General features: G+C 39.7%; 1 protein-coding gene across 50 annotated transcripts in view; it reads right to left on the bottom strand.

The window, feature by feature from the left end:
* SP100 (SP100 nuclear antigen) overlaps positions 1-25228 on the bottom strand; it is a 129079-nt gene that overhangs the window by 63065 nt on the left and 40786 nt on the right. For 11 of the 50 annotated variants that reach the window (XM_077957845.1, XM_077957846.1, XM_015111313.3 and 8 more), the window contains 9 exons: positions 20540-20665; positions 19443-19526; positions 17823-17906; positions 15652-15705; positions 14812-14907; positions 12943-12996; positions 12178-12261; positions 8861-8917; positions 7854-7907 (listed from right to left, as the gene is read on the bottom strand). In XM_077957845.1, coding sequence (XP_077813971.1) covers positions 7854-7907; positions 8861-8917; positions 12178-12261; positions 12943-12996; positions 14812-14907; positions 15652-15705; positions 17823-17906; positions 19443-19526; positions 20540-20665 — 693 coding nt within the window. Of the gene's footprint in view, positions 1-7853; positions 7908-8860; positions 8978-11760; positions 12262-12942; positions 12997-14811; positions 14977-15651; positions 15706-17822; positions 17907-19442; positions 19527-20539; positions 20666-25228 lie in introns of those variants that run through there. The other 39 variants (XM_077957835.1, XM_077957833.1, XM_015111308.3 and 36 more) reach the window with 8 other exon arrangements.

Raw genomic sequence — 25228 nt, 5'->3', positions numbered from 1 at the left:
ATAATACAGACCAATTACACAAGGATAAAATATTCTGTACATCAAAAACTTACAATCAAGTGAAAAGACAGTTCAAAAGGTGATATCAAAGAAGCTGGGGGAGTTTTTAAGAAATGGAGATCAGGTAAGGCCTCTCCATGGAGGAGACACTTGAACTGAAACATGAATAAGAAGAAACCATTCCTACCAGGTGAAAGCATCTTACGTAGAGTCAATATGAAGTGCAAGGGTTCTGAGGCTGAACACTACTTGGTTTATTCAAGGAAGGCCAGAGTAGCAAGTGATGGGGGAATCATAAAGGATGAGATTTAAGAGCTGATCGGGACAGCCTGTGTAATGCTTCATAGGCATGGCAAGAAGTTTACTTTTTTTTTCTAGGTTCAACTGGAAAGTTTTCTAGGTTAAACTGGAAACCACTGAAAGGGTATAGGAGTTGGGTGGCCAGCTGTTGAATGGAGAATAGATTCTAGTGGGCAAGAATGAAAGCAGAGAGACCAGTTAGGAGGACTCTGCGGTATTCCACATGCAAGACAATAGGGCTTGGGCCGGGGCAGTGGCAGGGGAGATAAAGAATGGACAAATCTGATATATAGTCTTGGAACTTGATGATGGAGAGAGTGCGAGAGGTTAGGATAGGGGGAAATCAAGCACATCTTCTACATTTTTGGCTCAAACTTAGTAAATATAGTGCCATTTACTGAGATGAGGATTACTGATGAGGATGACAAGTTTGGGAATGAGAATCAAGAAATGTGTTTGACACATCCGATTTAAGACGCCTGTTAGACTTCAAGTAGAAGTTTGGAGTATGAAGTTGAATTTATGACTTGGCAGTTGAGGAGAGAGAAAAGAAGAGAAATATAGTTGGTAGTCATTCACATACTGATAAAATTCAAAGAACAGGACTGGATGCAATTCCTAGGGAGAGAGTATAGAGACAAGGAAAGCACTCAGGTCCAATCCATGGGGCACTCCAATTTGTAGACATGAGGAAACCACGAAGGGGCCACTACCACCACCACCACCACCGCTACCACCACCACCACCACCACCACCACCACCACCAGCACCAATACCACCAATAATACTACCACTATCCACACTACCACCAACATCACCAGCAAGGAGCTCTTAGCCAGTAGGAGATTGGGGTCTTCTAGAAGACAAGAGAAGAGAATGCATCCATCCACATGGCCCAAAGGAGACCACCTTCTCCCAGTTCACTCACCTGATCACGGTCATGCCAATACCTGCCAGGTGTTAGGAGGCAAAGGGCAGCCAACAACTCCCAGTCGGAAAGGCCATGAGCAGGCAATCACTGCAGGCCATTCTCAGACAAGCCACACCAGCTCGATCTCTTTGACTGGAGGAACCAGCTCTTTGGGAACAGATCTTTTCAGGCCTGAGGCCTGAGGCTCCTAGCAGGAGATTTGCCTCCCCTTTCACCATTGCTCTCTACACCTGCTGTCTACCCCCTGCCTCACCTGTGAAGCCAGCAGGACATTCACCCTTGGCCAATCTGTATAGTCCTCCTAGGGAGAAGCCCAGCTGCCTACTGAGAGCATGTAGTCTAAAAGCAGTCTGGCCCCCATAAATGAGATCCACAGAGAACCTGAATTAGCTGACAATATTGATTACTATGTGATTACCTATGACAAAAAGCAAGCAGTGAAAATCCCTGATCTTCTAATTTATAGTTTCTCAACATTTCTTTACCCATCATTTTATTTTTAATATTTTTTCTTTGCTTGCTCTAAGTACATATTTTGTACAATCATATATTTGGATTAAATTTTCACAAGCTGTTAGAATTAATTTATTCATGCAAATTACTCATCCAATAACTATGAATTGGGCACTTACTGTGAAGCGACCCACTATCCTAGATGGTGAGGATACAGTTGTGAATGAAACAAAGTCCTTGCTGGCGTAGAGCTTACAGTCTAGTGGGGAGACAGCAATGAAGAAACAAACACAGAAGGTGGTAGAGTGTTTTGTGGAAAAGTAAACCAGAATAAGGACTTCAGGGAGTGGTGAATGGGGCTAGAAGTGTGTGTGGGAGGAGGATGTGTAATTTTATGTAGAAGAACCAGGAAGGACTTCTCATAAGTCAGCATTTGAGGAGAGGTCTGACAAAAGGTCAGAGAGTAAGCCATGAATCCTGTCCTTCATTGGTCAAGATGCCCAAATCATGCTCTAGAAAGACTATTGCAGGCTCTGAGCACACTGCCTTATCCTGTGGAACTGGGGGTCACTGTGAATTGTCTTGCCATGTCCTATAGACTGAGCTATGGTCACTTCCTCTCCAACCAAAGAAATTCCACCGTCTTCACCGTGAGCATGGGCTTGGCCAAAATCTCTCAAAATCTTGGCGTCTGTGCTGAAACCTTCCACACTCTTGGTTGGGGGATCCCTTTAAATCTGGCTGTTTCTTCCATTTCACTGGATTTCCTATTTTACTCCAATAGTGATGGACAGTTTTGAAGCCCATTTGTACGTCCTAACCCAAAACATGCACCCTGAAGGAAGACTGAGTCTTTAGTACAGCTGTGGTCTAATTTACAAGGAAAGAAAGGTTGTGGGAGGGTTCGGAGCGTGAAATAGATAAGTAGAACAGTAAAAAGGAAAGCGTGATGAGATCCATAGGATGAGGTCTGGTAAATGGAAGTGGTATAAAGAAAGGCCATCCGTATTTTGAGATAAAAGAAAATAAAATGCAGAAAGTATTTTAATGATGCTGGGAATAATAATTAGCCTATAAACAGAAGCAATGCCTGTAAAATATTATACAAGATGCAGTGTTAAAAGAAAGACACCATCAGCATCGTCACCTAAATACTGAACTGACTTCACTTTATATATTTAGGTGAAGACAAGACGAAAGGAAATCTTAAAATAAAACGATATGGGATCTGGAGCTCATTCAGAATGGAGAATAGGAGAGCTGTAGTTGAAAAATCTATATGCATCCTAGACCGGGCACGGTGGCTCACGCCTGTAATCCCAGCACTTTGGAAAGTCAAAGTGGGTGGATCGCCTGAGGTCAGGAGTTCGAGAACAGCCTAACCAATATGGTGAAACCACATCTCTACTAAAAATACAAAAATTAGCCGGGTATGGTGATGGACATCCACCTGTAATCGTAGCTACTCAGGAGGCTGAGATGGGAGAATTGCTTGAACCCAGGAGGCAGGGGTTGCAGTGAGCCGAGGTTGCACCTCTGCACTCTGGCCTGGGTAACAGAGCTGGACTCCATCTCAAACAAAAAAACAACAAAAAAAGTCTCTATGCATCCTATTTCACTGTTTTTAGGTGAAATTCATTTCAGGCACCTCTATTTTTCCCAGTAACATTGAGCTCCATGGGCTTACATTTCTTATAAGGCTAACTAATGAATTCCACAGACTAGATTTTAAACATGTAAGACTTCATTACTAACAAAAGAAATTGCTGAAGGAGATGAAAGGAAAGGCCCCTCGACCCATAGTTGTGGAAGGAGAGAGAACATTCTGCACCACAACACTAACATAAAGAATCTGATTTGACAAAGTGTTAAATTGAGAAATTTCAAAAGAAGATCAGTCTTACTCTCTTGCAAAATATGGAAGTGTGTCTTTTCATAACCGTTACTGATTTGTTCTGTTCTATGTTAACATGAACTTGTCCTTAGGAGAGCTATTTGAAGAGGTCTTGTAATAATCCCACAAAATAGAAAATTATTGCCACTTCTCATGAAACCAATTTCCAAAGAAACCTGTAATTCTGATTGATTGTTTTATTTGATAATTTTTGGGCCTGGCTATAATATTTTAAGTGGTATCTGGATCCGTAAACTGTATAAATGCTTGTAAAATTTTATATTAACTCAGTGGCATTCTGATTCTCTCATATGCAAGTAGGTAATAAATTGACTACAGGTTTCCTTTTAAATAAAGATTTTGAGAATCTTGTCTCATTTAAATTCACTCCAGTTATTATGTAATAGAAAAAAAGATATTCATAGTAATACATAAATTTATACAATGTATAAAACTTTTTTAAAATGCCAGAATTGTATAAAAAATTTTTTTAGTGGAAGAACATTACATAAGACATGAATAAAAGAGTAAAAGTCTCTGTTCTTCCCGAATTAACCTTCAATGCTTTTTTTTTTTTTTTTGAGACAGGGTCTTGTTCTGTCACCCAAGCTGGGGTGCAGTGGTGCAGTCTTGGCTCACTGCAACCTCTGCCTCCCGGGTTCAAGCGATCCTCCTGCCTCAGCCTCCTGAGAAACTGGGATTACAGGCGTAAGCCACTATGCCTAGCCAGTTCAATGTATTTCTAATCAGAGCTTTCAGTGGATTTGGGAAGGAGTTGGGAGAGATCTTCTTGAGCTCATTCTAAAATTCACCCCCAATGAGGCATCAGGATGGTTCTACCTCTGAGCTCTTCTTTCTCTTCTGTAGTCCCTTCAATTACAAAAGAAGAACACAGAATACAGGCAGGTAAAGGCACTGTGTGTGTAATCACAGTGGTGATTCAAATCACCTTGCATTATGTGGAGAATATTTTTAAAATTCCCACCTCAGTTACACAGAAAGGCAATTCCCATGTAGATTATATATGTAAACATTAAAAATGATCAGTTGTATCAAACTTCTAGAATCAAATATAGAACAATATTTTTAAAATATTGAGGAAGAAATAGTTGTAAATAAGATATGGAACCCAAGAACCAGTTAGAAAAAGGCTGACAAATTTGACTACATAAAAATTTAAAACTACTCTAGGACAAAAGATTCCCTTAACAAATCTAAAAGAAAAACAATAAATGGACAAAATACTGGCAATGCATATGACCAAGATTTAATATATGTAACATATAAGATTTCTATATTCATTCAAAATAATAAGAAAAACACCATGACATGAAACACTGAGAGGGCCGGGCGCAGTGGCTCACGTCTGTAATCCCAGCACTTTGGGAGGCTGAGGCGGGTGGATCACAAGGTCAGGAGATCGAGACTATCCTGGCTAACACGGTGAAACCTCTACTCTACTAAAAATACAAAAAATTAGCCGGGCATGGTGGTGGGCACCTGTAGTCCCAGCTACTTTGGAGGCTGAGACAGGAGAATGGCGTGAACCCAGGAGGTGGAGCTTGCAGTGAGCCGAGATCGCACCACTCCACTCCAGCCCGAGCAACAGTGCAAGACTCCATCTCAAACACACACACACACACACACACACACACACACACACACACACACACACACAAACACTGAGAGCATTCTCTGACAAAGAGTTCTACGAAGAAGAAACAGAAATCATCAATAATAAATGAAAAATTCCTGACCACACTAAAAATGAAAACCATGCTCATTAAAGCAGTCCTGACATAAGACTTTTTATATTTCAATTAAATATGTTTTTATTGTCCAGGTATATTAGTTTAAAAAGCAAGAAAGGACAAGTATGTACAGAATTACTCATTTAAATAAATAAAACTATATTCCAAAATCTGTTAATACATGCATAGTAAAATTCTGGAAAGATAGACACCAATGTTCACAAGAACGTCTATTTTAAAATCAGAATAAAAAGCAAGATGAAGACAGAATAAAAAGCAACATGAGCATTAAAAAAAAAAATAAATTGCTACCTTAAAAGGCATTCAGGTTTTATCTTATGAAAGGTGTAGAAAAAATGCTCCTGGAACTGACAAACAAATTTAGTAAAGTTTCAGAATATAAAATCAATGCATAAAAATCAGTGGCATCTTTATACACTAAAAACGTTCTAGCTGAGAATCAAATGAAGAACACAGTCCCATTTACGACAGCCACAAAGAAAATGAGATCCCTAGGAATTCATCCAGCCAAGGAGGTGAAAGATGTCTACAAGAAGAACTACAAAACACTGCTGAAATAAATCAGAGATGACACAAATAAATAGAAAATTTTTCCATGCTCATGGATTGGAAGAATCAATATAGTTTGAATGACTATACTGTTTAAATCAATTTACAGATTCAACACCATCCTTATCAAAATAAAAGTGTCATTCTTACAGAATTAGAAAAATCTATTCTAAAACTCAGTTGGAACCATAAAAGAGCCTGAATAGACAAAGCAATTGTAAGCAAAAAGAACAAAGCTAGAGGCATCACATTGCTTGACTTCTAACTATACTATAAGGCTACAGAAATCAAAATAGCATGGTACTGGTACAAAAACAGACACATAGACCAGTGGAACAGAACAGAGAACTCAGAAACAAACCTGCTCACCTACAACCATCTGATCTTCAACAAAAATAAGCAATGGGAAATGGATTGTCTATTCAATAAATGATGCTGGAATAACTGGCTAGACATATGAAGAAAAATGAAACTGGACCCATACTTCTCATCCTATACAAAAATTAACTCAAGATGGATTAAAGATTTAAATATAAGACCTAAAACTATGAAAATCCTAGAATAAACCTAGGAAATACCCTTCCTGATATAGGCTTTGGCAAAGAATTTATGGCTAAGTCTCCAAAAGCAATTGCAACTAAAACAAAAATTGACAAGTGGGACCTAATTAAACTAAATAGCTTCTGCACAACAAAAGAAATTACCAAAAGAGCAAACAGACAGCCTTCAGAATGGGAGAAAATTTTTGCAAACTGTGCATATAACAAAGATCTGATATCCAGAATCTATAAGGAACTTAAACAAATCAACAAGCAAAAAACAAAAAAATCCAATTAAAAAATGGGCAAAGGACATGAACAGACACTTCTTAAAAGAAGGCATGCAAGTGGTCAACAAACATGAAATAATACCCAACATCACTAATCATCAGATAAAAGCAAATCAAAGCCACAGTGAGATACCATTTCACACTACTCAGAGTGGCTATTATTTAAAAAATCAAGAAAATTACAGATGCTGGTGAGGTTGTGGACGAAAAGGAATGCTTATACACTGTTGGTGGGGGTGTAAAATTAGTTCAACCACTGTGGAAGACAGTGTGGAGACTCCTCAAAGACCTGCAGACAGAAATGCCATTCTACTCAGCAATCCCACCACCTTTAGGTATATTCCTAAAGGAAAATAATTTGTTCTATCAAAAAGATACATGCACTCATATGTTCCTTATAGTGCTATTCACAACAACAAAGACATAGAACCAATCTAGCTGCCCATCAACAGTGAACTGGATAAACAAAATGTGGCACACATATACACCATGAAATACTATGCAGCCATAAAAAGAATGGACACAGGAAGGGGAACATCACACACTGGGGCCTGTTGTGGGGTGGAGGGAGTGGAGAGGGATAGCATTAGGAGATAGAGTTAATGGGTGCAGCACACCAACATGGCACATGTATACATATGTAACAAACCTGCACGTTGTGCACATGTACCCTAGAACTTAAAGTATAATTTGAAAAAAAAAAAAGAATAACATCATGCCCTTTGCAGCAACATGGATGGAGCTGGAGGCATTATCCTAAGCAACTTAATGCAATAACAGAAAACCAAATACTGCATGTTCTTACTTATAAGTGGGAGCTAAACACTGAATACACATAAATGTGAAGATGGGAACAAGAGACACTGGGGACCACTAGATGGGGGAGGGGAGAGGGTGGCATGGGCTGAAGAACCATCTCTTGGGTACTATGCTTACTGTCTGGGTGATGGGATTTTTGGGACCCCAAGCCTCAGCATCACACAATTTACCCATGTAACAAACCTGCACATGTACCCTTTAATCTATAATAAAAGGTGAAAAAAGAAAATAATGATAATAAACCTTAGCATTAAAAAATAGTTCATTTGTAATATACAAATTAAGTAAATTCTTATTTATTCTTACTTCTTTTCCCACTGTGTTTTTCCAAAGTAGAATTGTTTTCAACATCCATGGTATCTAGAAAGTGACAAGTAGTGGTCAGAGAACTGTAATTTATAAGTAAAATTTATAAATCTTATGACAATTCACACGGCATGGAAGGCTTGTGTTTATAACAATATTCTGAGTATAATTTATCTGTCTTCCTTCCAAAGGAAACAGACATTTTATTGATGTCTAAGGTCTTCCTGTAGTTCTCTGAGACTTTGAAACAGCTCTTCATTACTTTTATGCACCAATTTCCTCATTTATGAAACAGGGATAGCAGCAGTTATCTTGTTCAACTTTAAAATTTTTATGAATATTAAATATGATCTTATTTGCAAAAGTTAATAGCAAATCACTATATAAATCAATAACAGACAAGAAGATATCTTTCAAAACTATGTATTTTTAGATTAAAAGTAGGTATCTGAGTTTTTTTTTTTTCTGACAGGTAGCAGGACTATTTGTCTTTTTAGGCTTTCCAAAGTTATGACAGTGACACTATTACCTGTGAGTGGAAGAACGAGTTTTTTTTTTTTCAAGAACAAGGGTGGAACTCACTTTATAAACTCAACACTTTACTATTGATACGCTAATATAGTGACATACTGCTATGTTTACCAGTGTATTTTCTTTTACCTCCTAACCAAGAGAGCCCATTCTGTTAAATATGACTTTATAATGATCTCTTGCCTCCCTGCAGTTCCCAAAAGGGTCAGGTTAAGCAAATGCAGAGAACAGGATTCTGGCATGCACTAAACCTGTTCTTTGTCACAGTCGTCTCACAGTCAAGAGCAGGAAGAAACGGGGGCTATGATTTCAGACTTCTGAAATTCTGAAGCTTGAGGCCTGTGGGCCCACTTCCTGCTGGTGATCCAGAGACTGCCTGATGCTTTGCTTCAACTCTGATCACTTCCCACATCCCTACCCAGTGTCTGTGATACCCACTGAGCCACTTCCATCCCAAGACCTCAGGGTAGCCTTACCCATCATATCAGATGCTTGACTATTTTCAGTCCTTGCTTCTTGGCTTCTTGGCACACCTTTTGGAAAACACATGACACAGGGACACTTCTCATTTTCAGGTCCTTGTAGCTCTGATCCTAAATTGTGATTTGTAAACATTTTTATTTGTGCCCACTCTCCTCCAAGATTCTCCTTTCCCCCAACATTAGTGACTACCCACTCCCCACAGCTAAATTAAGGGATGGGCTCTACCTCCAAAATCTCTTTTTCTTTTGTGGTTTCTCACTGTGTTTGTCCCTTCTATTCATGAATAACCCTGAGAATTTCATCTTGACATAAAGGGTCATTTAATAGTTTGTTTCAGTGATGGAGAACACTGGAGGAGCAAAGGCTGCTTTTAGGGAAAAAGGTGATGTGCTCAGTTTTGGAGGTGTTGACTTTGAAGGTCTTGAGTAACATTCAAGTGGTGAAGTCTAAGGCCTTCAGGACCTCCAACAGGAGCCTTCTGACACTTGGATAAAGAGTTTAGAAGACAGGGCTGGCTGGAGATACACATGAAGGAATCATGAGGTTGTGGGTGGTGACCGAAATCATAGGAGTGGATGAAATGCCTGGGTGAGGGCTTTTGTAATCTGGGTGAGTCAGAGGGGTAAGGGGACACTTTATTCTGAAAACTTACTGCTATTATGAATCATGCCTTGTGCTAAAATTGCTTTTATCTCATGGTCATTTCAGATCCTACAATTTCTCCATCATTCTTTTCTCTCCCTTTTACACTTCCCCCTTCTCACCTCTATTTTTCTCTCATCTTTTAATTCTTTCTCTACATACTTCTCGTAGTACCTAATATTTTACACCACTCCATTTATAACCCTTTGTATGTATCTCATTCCACCTGTTTTCCTGTTTATATTTCTAGATCTATTTTTATTATTGAGGTGAACTTCTTTCTACTATCACCTCCTCCTTCTGTTCTCTCTTCTAGCTTTGTTTCTCTGAATGTTATCTTGATCTTTTTTTTTTTGAGGCGGAGTCTCACTCTGTCACCCAGGCTGGAGTGCAGTGGTGTAATCTCGGTTCACTGCAAGACCCATCTCCCAGGTTCATGCCATTCTCCTGCCTCAGCCTCCCAAGTACCTGTAGCTACAGGCGCCCACCACCATGCCTGGTTAATTTTTTGTGTTTTTAGTAGAAACAGGGTTTCACTGTGCTAGCCAGGATGGTCTCGATCTCCTGACCTCGTGATCCATCCGCCTCGGCCTCCCAAAGTGCTAGGATTACAGGCGTGAGCCACCGCGCCTGGCCCTTATCTTGATCTTGACTGTTTTTGCAATTTCAATCTTTGTGTTTATCCCCATTTTCTTCATCTATATTCGTCTTTATCTCACAGGTTATTACTTCCATCACCAAATGCCTGCAGTTTGGACACTGACCACATAGCCATCTCTATTACCTTTGTCTGTTCCTTATGAGCTTTCTAACTTGCAAGGCTGTCAATCAATCACCAATTTTATTTTCACGTTTCTGGTACAATTTCTGAGAAGTATCTTGAAAATTATCCCCCTTCCCCCACAAAACCTGGAATATTTGAATTCCTTGTCCACTTAGAAAAACCTGAAGCTGACTCTTACATCTTTCCATTTGGTGACTCTTGCCTACCTTTCTCCACTCTTTCTCCTTACTTTATCCACCCAGTGTCTCCTCCCTCCATTCAGGAGCCCAGCTCTTCTTTTTCTTTTGGTTCCCTCAAACCTGTTGAAAGCAGCCAGAGTCTGTGCACAAGTCTTTGTGTGTGTAGTGTGTATGCGTGTGTGCATATGTTTTGGGGGAGAGGTAAGGAAAAGAAAAAAGAGCTTTTCCTCCATGCAAGGAGGAAAACAAAGGTAATTAATAATTAACATCATAATTGGCTTCTCCATCACAAGCTAATGGGCTGCATCTCTTCTGACTCTCTTTGTATTCATTGGAGGAGCTTTCAATTCACAGGACAATGAAGATAAGCAAGGAAATAATAGACTATAGACAGTGACCAGGAAACCAGGGAACCTGTCTCAATGTGGTCATGCTGAACTATTTTCAGAGCTTAGATGAACTGACAAAAAAATACACCTACATCAATGAGTACACCTCATAGCCCTACTCTATCTAGCCACACCTCATTCTCCTCCTTACTTCTCATTTTTCTGCCCATTGCCCTGCTGCTATACATTTTTGTCGCTAGCTCTTTGATTAGGTGAGCTCATCTCCCTTTGATTTTTCTTGTCTCCTGTGTTGCTTTTTCTGTTTCATTCAATGATGTTCTGTTCTCCTTTATTTCTATGTTTATCCATTTTGCTTCTATCTTTCTAGGTATTTTGTATATTATATAGCTGGTTCCATTCCTATTCTGTCTCTTTGCGATTTTAATTTTTCCTTCCCCATAAAGATTATATTATTAACCTATATATATATACACACACACACACGTGTGTGTTTATGTATGTATACATGTTATATGTAACAAATATATGCATGTGTACACACACACACACACACACGCTCACACACGCTCACAGTTGTTGCTAAATAAGCTTTCTGGCATCAGGCACTGGTATAGTCTCCTGTGAATATTCTGAGTTCCTTGTGCATCTTCTTTGGACTTTGGCTTAAATGACACAGCTCTTATCCTCCTGTCTGTTATATACAACAGTCACCCACCATGAGACACCTGGGTTGCTAGTTTCTATTGTTTCTTTAGTTTTTTGGCCCTAATACTTCTGTACTTCTATTTCCTCACCCCAAAATGGGTATAGTAAGAGTTAGCCTATGTCTTAAAAATTTTGTAATGATAAAATAAGATCTTATTTGCCAAAATACATTGAAATAACACAATATAATCCAATTACATGATGAAGGACATCTGCCAAAAACTATACTAACGTTTGAGAGTGTTCGATCTGAAGTTTTTATTTCTGTCTATAATTACATAGTAGGAGGCTTTACAATTACAAACGACATTGATGTCAACCCATTTATCACTGTAAAAATCTAAGATCTTAGTGTTAACAGGAATGAGAGCAGGTTTTTAAAAAAAGGATCCACAAATTTGCTATTTATTTCTTCGACAACAGCAAAATATAATTACATACATTTAGTCAGTGAGACTCATTCTGTTAAACATGAGTTTATCATAATTTCCTGCCTCTTTCCATTTTCTAAAATGCAAAAAGGAGTTCCCAGATGAACTGGATACAAGGCAGTCAAGGTGCTCAGAATAAAAAGTATCTGGAAACAGCAGCTTTTAATTCAGATTCCTGACATTCTGCAGGCCAAGTCTTGGCATCCTAATCTTCTTTACCTGACCCACGTCTTAGGGATGAGCTGCAGGTTTCCTGAAGCTCTTCTCCATTACTCAGCTCTGAAAAGTCACTGCTGCTGAAACCTGCAGAAAAAAAAAAATTCCTTAACAGTCTTAGTCTGAGTCTTAGGGAATTTTTTAAAAGAAAATTCTTTAAAGAAGTCGGCAGGGAATTCTTTAAAAGAAAAACTGAACAAGAGAAGCTTGTGTAGGAGGGGGAGAAATATTCCTACTACTAGGCCACTCTTTGGCTTTGATCATCTGACCTGTTGGTCAAGATTGCTCTAGGAGCCCTCTCTGAGGCTGGGGCTGGGGATGACGTTGTTTCTTAAACTTCTTATCCTTTCATTATTAGTTTGCACATACTTCTGCTTCCATCTCAGTTTCTTATCCAAGGGAACCATGGAAGCAACATCTTAAAGATGTCAGAGCCTCCATCAGCTGGGCCCTGAATGACTGTGTGGGCACCCCTTCCACTCAGGAACTACTTTACCCTATTTATGTGAGTGAAAAATAAACTTATGTTGAGCTTGTACCTTTGAACATTTTGAGGTTTATGTTTTATACTAGCCCAACTCATCTAGTTGAAAATGTAAAATGCCTCCGTCTCAAAAAAAAAAAAAAAAAAAGAAAATGTAAAATTCAAATCATCTAAAATCCCAACAAATTAATTTTTTATTTTAAAGGATATAACAAAAAAACTGAATGTAGCTTTTGTAGCAGAGAAAGACATTTGTTACATCAAGAGTTTTTAATTGCTCTTACGTCTCTTCCTGTTGGGTATTCCCCAAGTAGATGTACTTCTAGAAGTCACAGGATCTAGAAAGTAAAGGAAAACCAAATCAATAATATCTAACTAAAAGATCTATAAGTCTTATGGCTGCTTACAGTGTTGACAGAATTTGGACTACAAATATTCTCTGAGGATCATTTCTGTCTCTTCCCATCTAAGGGAAAGGGATTACTATGAAATGGAGCACAGATCCACAATCCTTTAGTGTAATTGCAAAATCAGTGACTTTTTTTTTTTTTTTTTTTTAAATTTGAGACAGGGTCTCACTCTGTCAGCCAAGTTGGAGGGCAGTGGTGTAATCTTGGCTCACTACAGTCTTGACCTTCCAGGCTCAAATGATCCTTCCACCTCAGCTTCCCAAGTTATTGGGACTACAGGCGTGCACCACCATGCCCAGCTAATTTTTGGTATTTTTTTGTAGAAATGGGGTTTGCCATGTTGCCCAGGCTGGTCTTGAACTCCTGGGCTCAAAAGATCCACCTGCCTCAGCCTCCCAAAGTGTTGGGATTACAGGCGTGAGTCACCACACCTGGTCTCAAAGATATTTTAATAACCAATATTGTTTTCATAGGTTTGCAGTTAACAAATTTGGCAGTGAATCTGGACTTGAGTTGCCATGAGTCTATGTAAAATCTTATCATATTTCGTGTGAATATTTATATAATTTGCTGTATAAACATTAGTATATTTGAGAATGGGATTCTTCCTGGATCCTACTGGGGTATTTTGTTGTATATAGAATATAAATCACATTGTCTTTCTAAAATAATGAAACATTTTTTGAACTTTGAAGTACATCTAGCTTTGAAGGTTTTATAGAGGATTATGAATATTTATTAAGAATTTGGGCTGTTAGTCTTGTCTCTTCCCATAACTTTTCATATATGATGTGCAAAGAAAAAAGATCCTTAAGTGTGCCTGAGTTTCCCCATCTGTCAAATGGGAGGAACAATAGTTATCTTGCCCACATTTTAGGTTGTTGTAAAGATGCAAGAAGATCTTATTTGCAAATATATTTTCAAATATCACTATTTGGCCAATTTCATTTTGGGGGCCATCTGTCAAAAGCTATGAATTGAATTTGATGGTAAGAACCAGGAGCCTGTCTTTCTGTCAATAACTAGAGAGTATGACCAGAAGCTTTGGAATTTTGAACAAGTTTGTGACAAAATCAAGCAATAACAGACTAATGTACTTTCTCTTCTCTATAAAACAGGGAATGGGCAGAAGTAGAAATCACTCCATAAATCTAATACTTTGGAGTTAATAGGTCTGGCAGTGATATGGTTTGACTGTGTCCCCACCCAAATCTCATCTTGAATTCCCATGTGTTGGGGGAGGGACCTGGTGGCAGGTAATTGAATCATGGAGGCAGGTCTTTCCTGTGCTGTTCTCGTGATAGTGAATAAGTCTCACAAGATCTGAATGATTATATAAGGGGAAGTTTCTCAGCACAAGCTCTCTTCTCTTGTCTGCCGCCATGTGAGACGTGCCTTTCACCTTCTGCCATGATTGTGAGGCCTCCCCAGTCATGTGGAACTGTAAGTCCATTAAACCTCTTTCTTTTGTAAATTACCCAGTCTCAGGTATGTCTTTATCAGCAACATGAAAAAGGACTAATACAAGCAGTATGTAGTAAACAGGGCACTGCCACTCAACCACAACCATCTTGTTAAGTCTGAATTTAGAGTCACTTCTTTCTTTGCATTTTTCAAAATGACCAGATGAGTTAGATGCAGAGAACTGGCTCCTGGATAGCTGTTGTGCATGCCTAGAGCACAGTGTACCAGGGAAGAGATGCTCTGAAGTCAGAGCCCTGGAGTCAAGGGGGCTGTTCTTACCCTTCTCACCATGCTTGCTTCTCAGTGCCTTGCTTAAGACTTCTGGGAGCGCCTCCTCCTCGCTGGAGTCTGAAAAGTTGCAGTCTTGTCCTATCACTGCAGAAAGGAGCAAATGTCCTTTGGAGGTCTCAATGTATGATAAGGGAACCAAGCCAGAAGAATATTCTATGAAAAGGAAACTAGGAAAGATTTGCGATGCTCTGAAACTTCAGGGCAAGAATGTCCGTGCCCTCAAACCTCCATGATCTGCCTTTTGATTCAGATTTTTGTAGCTCAAGGTTAGTATTTTATCCCTCACTGTCACCTGAGCCTGAGGCTGAGAAAATTTTAGCCCTAGTGGGCATCTCTGCTTTGTCTTGGCCCTCTGTCTTCTTACACTACATTATCTTTCTTTCTTTACTTGTCTCTTTATGGATTTGTTGTGGTTTTTGGATATGGATTTGTATTTATTTGTACATTTGCTTCTCTCTCAGGGCAACCATGGAAGTCTAGGATCAAAGAAGGCAGATCTTCTACTTGCCTGCTTGCTTGAAGAACTGCTTGAAACAGAGCCCAACCTCTCCCCCATCTAAAAATCTTTGAAATATTCAGTTGAAAAAAATATAAACTTCTACTAAAAAAAAATAAAAAACCTTTTGTTATGTTGGAGTCATTGACTTCTTTGGGTTCATATGTTATAGCAGTTAGCCAACCTAACTAATACAAAAGTTAAAATAGGAACCATTGAAATTTAAAGCAAATTTATATTTTACTTTGAAGGATATAGCAAGGAATTAGACTGACTCTTTTGTAGAAAATATTGTTCATTTATAACCATGAAGAGTTGTTATTTTCTTTTACCTCTTTTCCTAAACCCTTCTCTGAATATAAATGATTTTCTGGAATCCATGGGCTCTGTAAAGTAAAAGGGAGAAACCCGTTATTTGTATGCAAGAGACTTATAAATTCTACGACAACTGACACGGCAAATGGGCTTGGGTTAATAAGAAAGTTTTTTTTTTTTTTTTGGAGATGGAGTCTTGCTCTATCACCCAGGCTGGAGTGCAGTGGCGTGATCTTGGCACACTGCAGCCTCTGCCTCCCGGGTTCAAGTGATTCTCCTGCCTCAACCTCCTGAGTAGCAGGGATTATAGGCACACGCCACCATGCCCAGCTAATTTTTGTATTTTTAGTAAAAATGGGGTTTCACCATGTTGGTCAGACTGGTCTCGAACTCCTGACCTCAGGTGATCTGCCCGCCTTGGCGTCCCAAAATGCTGGGATTACAGGCGTGAGCCGTCACACCCCGCCAATAACGAAATTTTGATGAGCATTTTTCTCTCTCTCCTTCTAGTGAATCCAGTTCTGGAGGTTCAGGGTCATAATGTTGGGATCCTGCCCAGCAATCCCTGTCATCCTCTGTGTGTATTATTTGGAAATGCCTCTTTTTTATTAAATTTTTTCAACTTTTATTTCAGGTTTGGGGATATATGTGAAGGTTTGTCACATGGGTAAACGTGTGTCACAGGAGTTTGTTGTACAGATGATTTCGTCACCCAGGGATTAAGCCCAGTACTCAATAGTTATCTTTTCTGCTCCTCTCCCTCCTCCAACCATCCATCCTCAGGTAGACCCGAGTGTCTGCTGTTTCCTTCTTTGTGTTCATAAGTTCTTATTATTTAGATCCCACTTACAAGTGAAAACATGTGGTATTTGGTTTTCCCTTCCTGCATTAGTTTGCTAAGGATAATAGCCTCCAGCTCCATTTATGTTCTCTCAAAATACATGATCTTGTTCTTTTTCATTATTTATTTTTTGAGATAGGGTCTCACTCTGTCACCCCGGCTGGAGTGCAGCGGCACAATCGTAACTTACTGCAGCCTCAATTTCCCAGCCTCCAGTGACTCTCTCACCTCAGCCTCCCGAGCTTTCTTTTTTTTTTTTTTTAATGGAGTCTCGCTCTGTCACCCAAGTTGTAGTGCAGTGGCATGATCTCGGCTCACTGCAACATCCCTCTCCCGGGTTCAAGTGATTCTTCTGCCTCAGCCTCCTGAGTAGCTGGGACTACAGGCGAGTGCCACCACGCCCAGCTAATTTTTGTATTTTTAGTAGAGGCAGGGTTTCACCATATTGGCCAGGATGGTCTCGAACTCCTAATCTCGTGATCTGCCCATCTCGGCCTCCCAAAGTGCTGGGATTACAGGAGTGAGCCACCGCACCCAGCCCATGCCCAGCTAATTTTTATATTTTTGGTAGAGATTGAGTTTCTCCATGTTGTCCAGGCTGATCTCAAACTCCTGAGTTCAAGCAACCCACCTGCCTCAGCCTCCCAAAGTGCTGGCACTGTAGGTGTGAGCCACCGTGCCTGATTGTAAATGACTCTTAAACACCACTAGCTCCCATTTTCTCACATATAAAGCAGGGATAAACTAGTTATCCTACCTCCCTGTTAAGGTTTTTGTGATGGGGAAATGAAGGTACATTTACAAAAGCCCTGTGAAAAATCACAATGTAAGCCAATGAGTGAACTATAATTTGGGTTTGGGTGTAGCTGAAGTCCCCCCTTTTTTGTTTTTCCATTAATAATTAAATAGCAGCACAAATTATTCTTTGAAGACTTTTGGAGTTTGTGATTAAGACAATATTATCAATGAATAAAGGAAGACTGTGCTTATCATGCTCTATCAAATACAAAGGGTAGTAGTAGAGAATAAGTACATTATTTCGACCCTTAAAATAATAACTCTTGATAGTTTGTTGTTAAAAAAGACTGTTATTTTACTAGAATATTTTTGCTACATTTTCAATGTGTCAGTCGATTGAACCAATCCAGTTCAACCAGAGTTTATAATGTCTTCCTAATGTCTTCTGTTTCTCAACAGGGCAAGAGAGGTTAAATGTAGAAAGTGGTATTCTAGAATTTACAGAATCAAGGAATAAGGAGACCACTCGGAATGAAACTAATCAAGAAAACAGAGTTCTGGATTTGTACTCTGGATATTCTGCAGCCTCGGGTTGCAAAATATTCTTACCTGGTACAGTCTGGGGTCGTGAGCAAGTGGCTTCTTGGCCCTCCTTTTCCTCATTTGATTCTAAAGAGTTGTCATTATTGATCACTGCACAAAAGAATGGGATTCTTTAGAGGTCTCAGTGTGTGACCAAGGAATCAATTCAGTAGGAAATTCCCTAATAAGAAAACCTAGAAAACCTTGAAAATGCGTGCAAGTCCTCGCCTGTACACAGGCCACGCTTGTCTCGATCCTTTCAAGTTACCTGCATTGTGGGTTAGCGATACTCCATTCTTGTCCCCAGAGGGAAATTTTGGTTTGCTTGGCCTTTGCTTTCCCACACTTCTTTTACTTCTTATCCCTTCTACTTGCCACTCCACATTTCCTTTGCTTCTGCTTCTATTTTTCATGCAGAGAGACCTTGAAGATCTTCTGTTAAAGATGTGAGCCTCTTCTATCTCCCACCAACACAGTGCCTTCCTGAATTGTTTATAAGGCTGAGAAATAACTTCCTCTTGTGTTTGAGCCAAAGACATATTTTGGGACTAATTTTTAGAGCAGTTTACTTACACCAAGATCAAAGTTAGAGTACGTACTGTCCAAAAACTAATGCAAATTTACATTTTACTTTGAAAGATGCATTGAGCAATTAGAATGAATGTATTACTACATTGTTATTTTATAACATCAAGATGAGGTTCTTCTTTGCTCTTAGGTCTTTCCCTAGTGTATTTTCCCTAAAGTGGCATGTTTCTAATATCCCCTGGATCTAGAAAGTAAAGGGCAAAACAAATCAACCAATTTGAACACTAAAAAGTTATAAATCTTATGACAACTCATGCTGCAAATAGGATTGAGATAATACAAGATTTTAATAATGTTTCTGTCTTTCATTTCACAAAGGAAGTAACTCAGAATCCAGGATACTAGCCTTGTCTTTCTTTTAATTTACCATGAGATTGTGGAGATGACTTTGAAACATCTATGCAATTGTGTTCTCTCTTCTAGGAAACAAGGATGAGAATCTCTATTCTGTTTACCCTTTTAAGGTTATCGTAAATTTAAAAGTAAGACAATCTGCAAAAGTCTTTTGAAAAATCACTAAATGTGCCATGACTTGCTGAAGAATGCTGTCAGAAACAATACTTCAGGTTTCAGAATACTTTATCTCAGGTGTTTATTTTTGCCAACACCAGACAGTTGGATTCTCATCCTATTTTGATCCTATTCAAAGTTCGTGATCAGATGACAATAAGATCTTCCCATAAAGGAATATTTAGCTTTCTATTCTCTATAAAAGTCACTATATAAATCTAACATTATATAGACGTAGCAACTAGTTAGTTTTAAAAACAAACTCATCACTTTGCTAGCCTATTCCTGCTATATAATCAATGTATGGGTATGAATATTGATTAATAGACTCCATCAAGAAAGAAGGCTAATTCTCAAAAATAAGTTTCCAACAATTTCTTGTCTCTCTGCATTTTCCAAAAAGGTCAAGTAAAATTAATGCAAAGAATGGGATCCCAGGATAAAATGGACCCATTTTACAGAATGAGCTCAGAATAAAATGCATCAGGAAACAGTAGCTCTTAAATCAGATTCCCACAGCCCAAGTCTTGCTCTCCCAAACTTCCTTACCAGGCTTACTTCTCACTGGTGAGATGAAGACTTCTAGGGGCTCATCAACATCGGTGAATCCTTCAGAGTCGTCACTGCTGATGACTGCACAAAGGAGCAAAAACCATTAAGAGTCTCAGGGTGTGACCAACGAGTCCACGCACCAGGAAATTCCACAATAAGAGCACTAGGAAGACCTGGAAAGCTAAGTTAACTCAAGACCCTGGAGTGTTCCTGGAATGCATGCCACCTGCAGTTTGTTCCAGGTTCTTAACCAAAAGCTGATAAAATCGACACACAGAAGGCAGTTGTGCCCATCCACTGACACTGTTCTTACCCCAACCCTCATTCTACTTTTCTCTTTCACTCTCATTTTACTTCTCATCTTTCCTCTTTGTTCTGCCATCTCCCCTGCTTCTGCCTCTGTTTCTGGTGATGGTGTCTCTTTGTCTGCTGTGTTTCTTCCCCCATCTCCTCTTGTGAATATCTTGGCTCCCTGATCATTTTTTTTTTTTAAACTCCTCTCCCATGACTTCCTCTCTTACTTTATTTTTATTTTTATTTATTTTTTATTTTTTCCTTTTTTATTTTATTTGAGACAGAGTCTTGCTCTGTTGCCCAATCTGGAGTGCAGTGGCAGAATCTTGGCTTACTGCAACTTCCGCGTCCCTGGCTCAAACGATGCTCCTGTCTCAGCTTCCTAAGTTGCTGGGACTACAGACATTGTCATCTTGTCTGGCTAATTTTCATATTTTTTGTAGAGATGGGGTTTCGTCATGTTGCCCAGGCTGATCTTGAGCTCCTGGACTCAAGTGATCTGCCTGCCTTAGCCTCCCAAAGTTCTGGGGTTACAGGCATGAGCCAGCCCTCTCTGACTTCAGAAATAGCCTCTCTGACATTCTTACTGATTACCTCCATTTCTGTCTTCTGGTATTTTCCCAGCTCCCAAGGACTTTCTTCTGTCAAGCTGAAGACTCACCGCATCAGGTACCAGCCCCTTTCCCTTCCTGCCTCCATCCCAGGTACCTGCACTGCCCCGATGGGCCCTGATGAAGTCCCCGAGCCCCTTACCTGGTAACCTGTGGCTCACAGTTACAACTTCTCCCGGGCAGCCTTACCTATTATGTCAGATGCCTGGGCTCGGCATTCAGCATTTGAAGTACGATATGGTTTTTCCTTTTTTATATCCACCAGTCGCACAGAACAGGAATTAATTTGGATTCCATGGTTGTGTGGCTCTGCCCCTGGGCCAAATTATAATAAATGAAGAATTTTCATTTGTCTCCCCAGTGGACCTCCTTCACTATCATTAATAACTCCTCCTCTCTGCAATATCACTGCTGGGGCTAGACCTTCACCTCACCTCCCTGTTTTTCCTTTTGCTCAACTCTGTCCCTTCCTTTGTGCCTCTCTTGGCTCTGTTTTGTTTTTTACCTTTCCCTTTACCTGCTCTTCTCATCCTTTGATGGTTAATATTTTGCTTTTTTTAAAAAAATAAAAATTATAATGGTAGTATAAGACAGATGAATAAAAGTGGGTTTTGAATGATCACAAAGGAAGTAAATCACTTTGATCAAAAAACAGATTACCAATACCCCAGATACCTCCTAGTGACACTTCCCACTGTTTCCACTAACTTGCTCAAAGCCAACTATCATTGAGGTTTCAAACACCGAGATTAAGTTTGCTTGCTGTGTAATTTATATAAATTGAATCATCTCTTTTCTCTCGCTCTTTCTCTCTCCCCCACCTCTCTCTCAATATATATAGATCTCCCCAAAGAAGCCAAATCCCCCAAAATTATATGTATATTTTACTCAACATGCTTGTGAAAGTCATCTGTATTCATTTTGAATAATTATTTTCACTACTAGATAGTATTCCATTATAAAAATAAGCCATGAATTATTTATTCATTTGTGCAATTTCAAGCATTTGGCTTCCATGAATAAGGCTGCCCTGAGCATTCTTTTCTATGTGTTTTGGTGACATAACACACATTTTTGTTGGTTTCTGTTGAGGAATGTAATTGTTGAGTTATAGGGCATGTATATTTTCAGCTTTGAAAGATTACCCCCAACTATTTTCCCAAAAGCATATATAAAGGCAGAGATGAAAGAAAGAGAGCTTGGCAAATTCCAGTAAGTAAAGGAAGCTTAGTGTGGTGGGAATGTGGCATGAAGGGGTGAGAAGAGGGTGATGGGGAATGTGCAGGTGTGTGGTAGGCATCCTTCAATTCACCACTCCAAGCAGTGCTGACCTACTGCTAAGGGCCACATGAAGGCACTGGGTTTCAAACAGGAGAGTCATATCAACTGGTTTCTATTTTGGAAAAGTCCATTCAGCTGAGGTGCAGACTTGAGAGGAGTAAGGTTGGGGGCCAGACAGGAGACTGTTCCTCTAATTTTAGTGAGAGTGACAGGGATCTAGATTAGGATGTTTGTGCTGGAGATGAAGAGAAATGGACAAGTTAGAGATATTTTAAAGTTGGGATTGACAGAAGTGGCAAATGAAATGATGATTGTTTTGAGCCACTAAGTTTCAGGATGGTTTGTTTCATTACACAGCAATAGATGACAGATGCAGCTTCTGAAGAGAGATGTTCTTCAGGTCTTTAAATAAAGGTCTTCAGGCAATTGGGGAAAGGAGTCAAGAGGACAGGTCTGAGCTGGAGACGTATGTTTAGAAATCAACAGATCCTAGATGGTGATTGAGCCATGGAGAGGAAGTGATGCCTGAGGAGAGGCCTATTATAATCTGGGGGTGGAGGTGGAGTCACAGGGGCCATTTCGATAAGGAGGCAGCTGGTCCCCCATAGTAATAGGACAAACCCTGTGCCTCCTTTCCAGTTCTTGTCTCCTCAGATCAGAGAATGTCTTGATTTGTCTTCTCTCTTCCCTTCTTTGCGTGATCCACTCTCTACCAATTTTTCATTCATTGTCCTTTAACTCATTTTCTGCATACTTTTCTTTGTGCCTCCCTCCATTTTTCCTATTTCTTGGTATTTTTTTCCCTCTCTATATTTTTTCTATTCGTACTCTTTTTATCTACACTTTTAAAAAATTACTGTCTCTTAGAGTCAGAACTAGGGTGAGATGAAGGTGATGACTTAGGTGCCTTGAAATTTAAGGAAGCTCAGTCTCACATGCCAAGTGAGATCTCCTTACAAGCTGTGCCCTGGGGGCTTTCCTGCCTCACCTCGTGCCAGGCCTGTTGTCCCCTATGTAATGTTGCATCTCTGTTACATTTCCTACCTGCTTCGAGTCAGCCTTTATTTCTTAATTATTAATGTTACCTCTGCAAGCTTCTTCTATGTCACTTTTTTTCTCCAAAAACACTTTTGCATCTGCGTGAGCGCTACATCACTTTTTGTCTTTCTGTATCTTCCTCATCTCAAACATTCCAGTCATTACCAAAGGTCTCTTCTAGTGCCATTGTCTACCACACCAGAGTCCCCCCACTTGCCATTCCTTCCTGAAGGTCTTTCACCTGGGCTTCCTTCCTTTGAAAATCTGACAAGCAGCATCATGCATAATTTCTATGTTTTCATGATAACTTTTGAAAAGTAACTTGCAACATATTTCTATTCATCAACTCCACAACATGGCAATGTATGGATACCATGTCGCTTTATCTAAAATCTGTTTTACTCATATACAGTTGGTCCTTGAACAACAGGGGCTTGAACTACATGAGTCCACTTGTATGCAGATTTTCTTCCACCTCTGCCACCCCTGAGACAGCAAGACCAGCCCGTCCTCTCCTTCCTCCTCCTCAAACTACTCAATGATGAGGATGAAGATCTTTATGATTATCTATTGCTACTTAATGAATAGTAAATATATTTTCTCTTCCTTATGATTTTCTTAATAACATTTTACTTTGGAGATCTTACTTCATTGTGAGAATACAGCACATAATACATAGGGAAAATATGTGTTATCATCTGTTTATGTCAGCAGTAAGGCTTCTGGTCAACAGCAGTTAAGTTTTGGGGTAGGTAAAAGTTATGTGCAAATTTTTGACTGTATAGGGCATTGGTACCCTCCCCACAGTGTCCAGGGGTCAACTGTATTTTGTTATTTAATATTCCCTAGTTAACCTCTTTCGTATTCTTTCTTCTTGCATTCTCTAACCAGGGACAGGCCCTCCGTTAAAAAGATTTACTCTCTTTTTCCCTTCCATCTCATACCTGTTAAAAGCAGCCAGAGGCTGTGAACAAAGTCTGTGTGTCTTGGGTGGGAGTAGGCAGTTAGTATAAGAAAACAAAGGAAAGTTTTGCGCTTATAGAAAAATAAAGATATAATTAGAAAATTGGGGAGAAGCAGAGCAGAATATGACTCTCTGCTCTGAAAATTGGGGAGAAGCAGAAGATGGCAGAATAGGACTCTCCAGCCTTCCTTCCCCTGCAGAAACACTGATGTGAACAACTACCTATGCATGAAAACACCTTTGCAAGAGCTGAGGAAACCAGATGAAAGATCACAGCACCTGGGTGTAACACAGAAATAAGAAGGAGCACATTGAAAAGGGCAGGAAGAAAAGTTTCACTGTGTCACCTTCTCCAACTCCAGGAAGCACAGCACTGAGAGAGATACCATATGCTTGGGGAAAGGAGAAGGAAGTGAGTGCAAGACTTTGCCTTAGACTCAAACCACAGAACCGTCTTCAATAAAATCTGGCTCCCAAAGCCCCAGACTCTAGCCAGTACCCATGGTCGGAACCTCCAAGCTCACCCTGATCCCAACCTAAATCCTGCAGCCCCAGGATTCAGTCCAGCCCTGCAAACTCAGTCTCCAGCCTCCTATAGCTCTATTTCAGCCTCAGTGACCCCACGATCCAGACCAGACTGAGTGACAAACTGCACCCAGTGGCACTGGGCTTTAGGCCCATCCCAGCAGCAAGCTGGCTTCAATAGCACTGGGCTTCAGGCCTACTGAAGTGCCTAAAGAAGCCTGCACCAGTGCTGTAGAACCCTGCAGATTCTGGTTCAAGGTTCCCCCCAGCACAGACCTGCCCACTGGTCGTCCTAGGCACCAGACTAGCCTGCTTGAGGACTCTAGCAGCAAATCTGCCCTGGCACCATGCCAGATGGCCTTCCTAGAATCTTTAAATAGGGTGAAAGGCTTCCCCAGACAAAGTCAGACTGCAAAGACTAAAATAATTCCTACTTTCTCAAATGCACAGACATAAATGTAAGGCAACAAGAAACATCAAAACCAAAGAGACATAACATGACCGAAAGAACACAATAATCTCCCCACAGCAGACCCTAAAGCAATGGAGACAACAAACTGCCTTACACAGAAAATTCAAAATAATTGTTTTAAGTAATCTCAGCAAACCTTAAGAATATATAGAAAAACAATTCACTAAAATCAGGAAGACAATAAATGACCAAAACGAGAAATTTAACAGAGATATTGAAATTATTTAAAAAATCAAACAGAAATTCTGAAGCTGAAAAATACAATGAATGAAATTTAAAAAGGCATCGGAGAGCATCAACAGCAGAATTGATCATGCAGAAGAAAGAATATGAATTCAAAGACAGGTTATTTGAAATACAGTCAGAGAATAAAAAGAAAAAAGAATGAAAAGTCATGAAGAAAGTTTACAGGATTTATGAAACACATCAAAAGAGCAAATATTTGAATCACAGGAATTCATAAGAGGGAAGAGAAAGACAAAAGTAGAAAGTTAATTTAAAGAGATAATAGTATAAAACTTTGCCAATCTGGTGAAAGACATAAATTTCCAGGCACAAGAAGGTCAATGGTCTCCAATCAGATTCAATGCAAACAAGA

This window comes from Macaca mulatta, chromosome 12 (genome assembly GCF_049350105.2).
Source record: "Macaca mulatta isolate MMU2019108-1 chromosome 12, T2T-MMU8v2.0, whole genome shotgun sequence".
Classification (NCBI taxonomy): domain Eukaryota; kingdom Metazoa; phylum Chordata; class Mammalia; order Primates; family Cercopithecidae; genus Macaca; species Macaca mulatta.
This window is presented reverse-complemented; position numbering and strand designations above follow the sequence as displayed.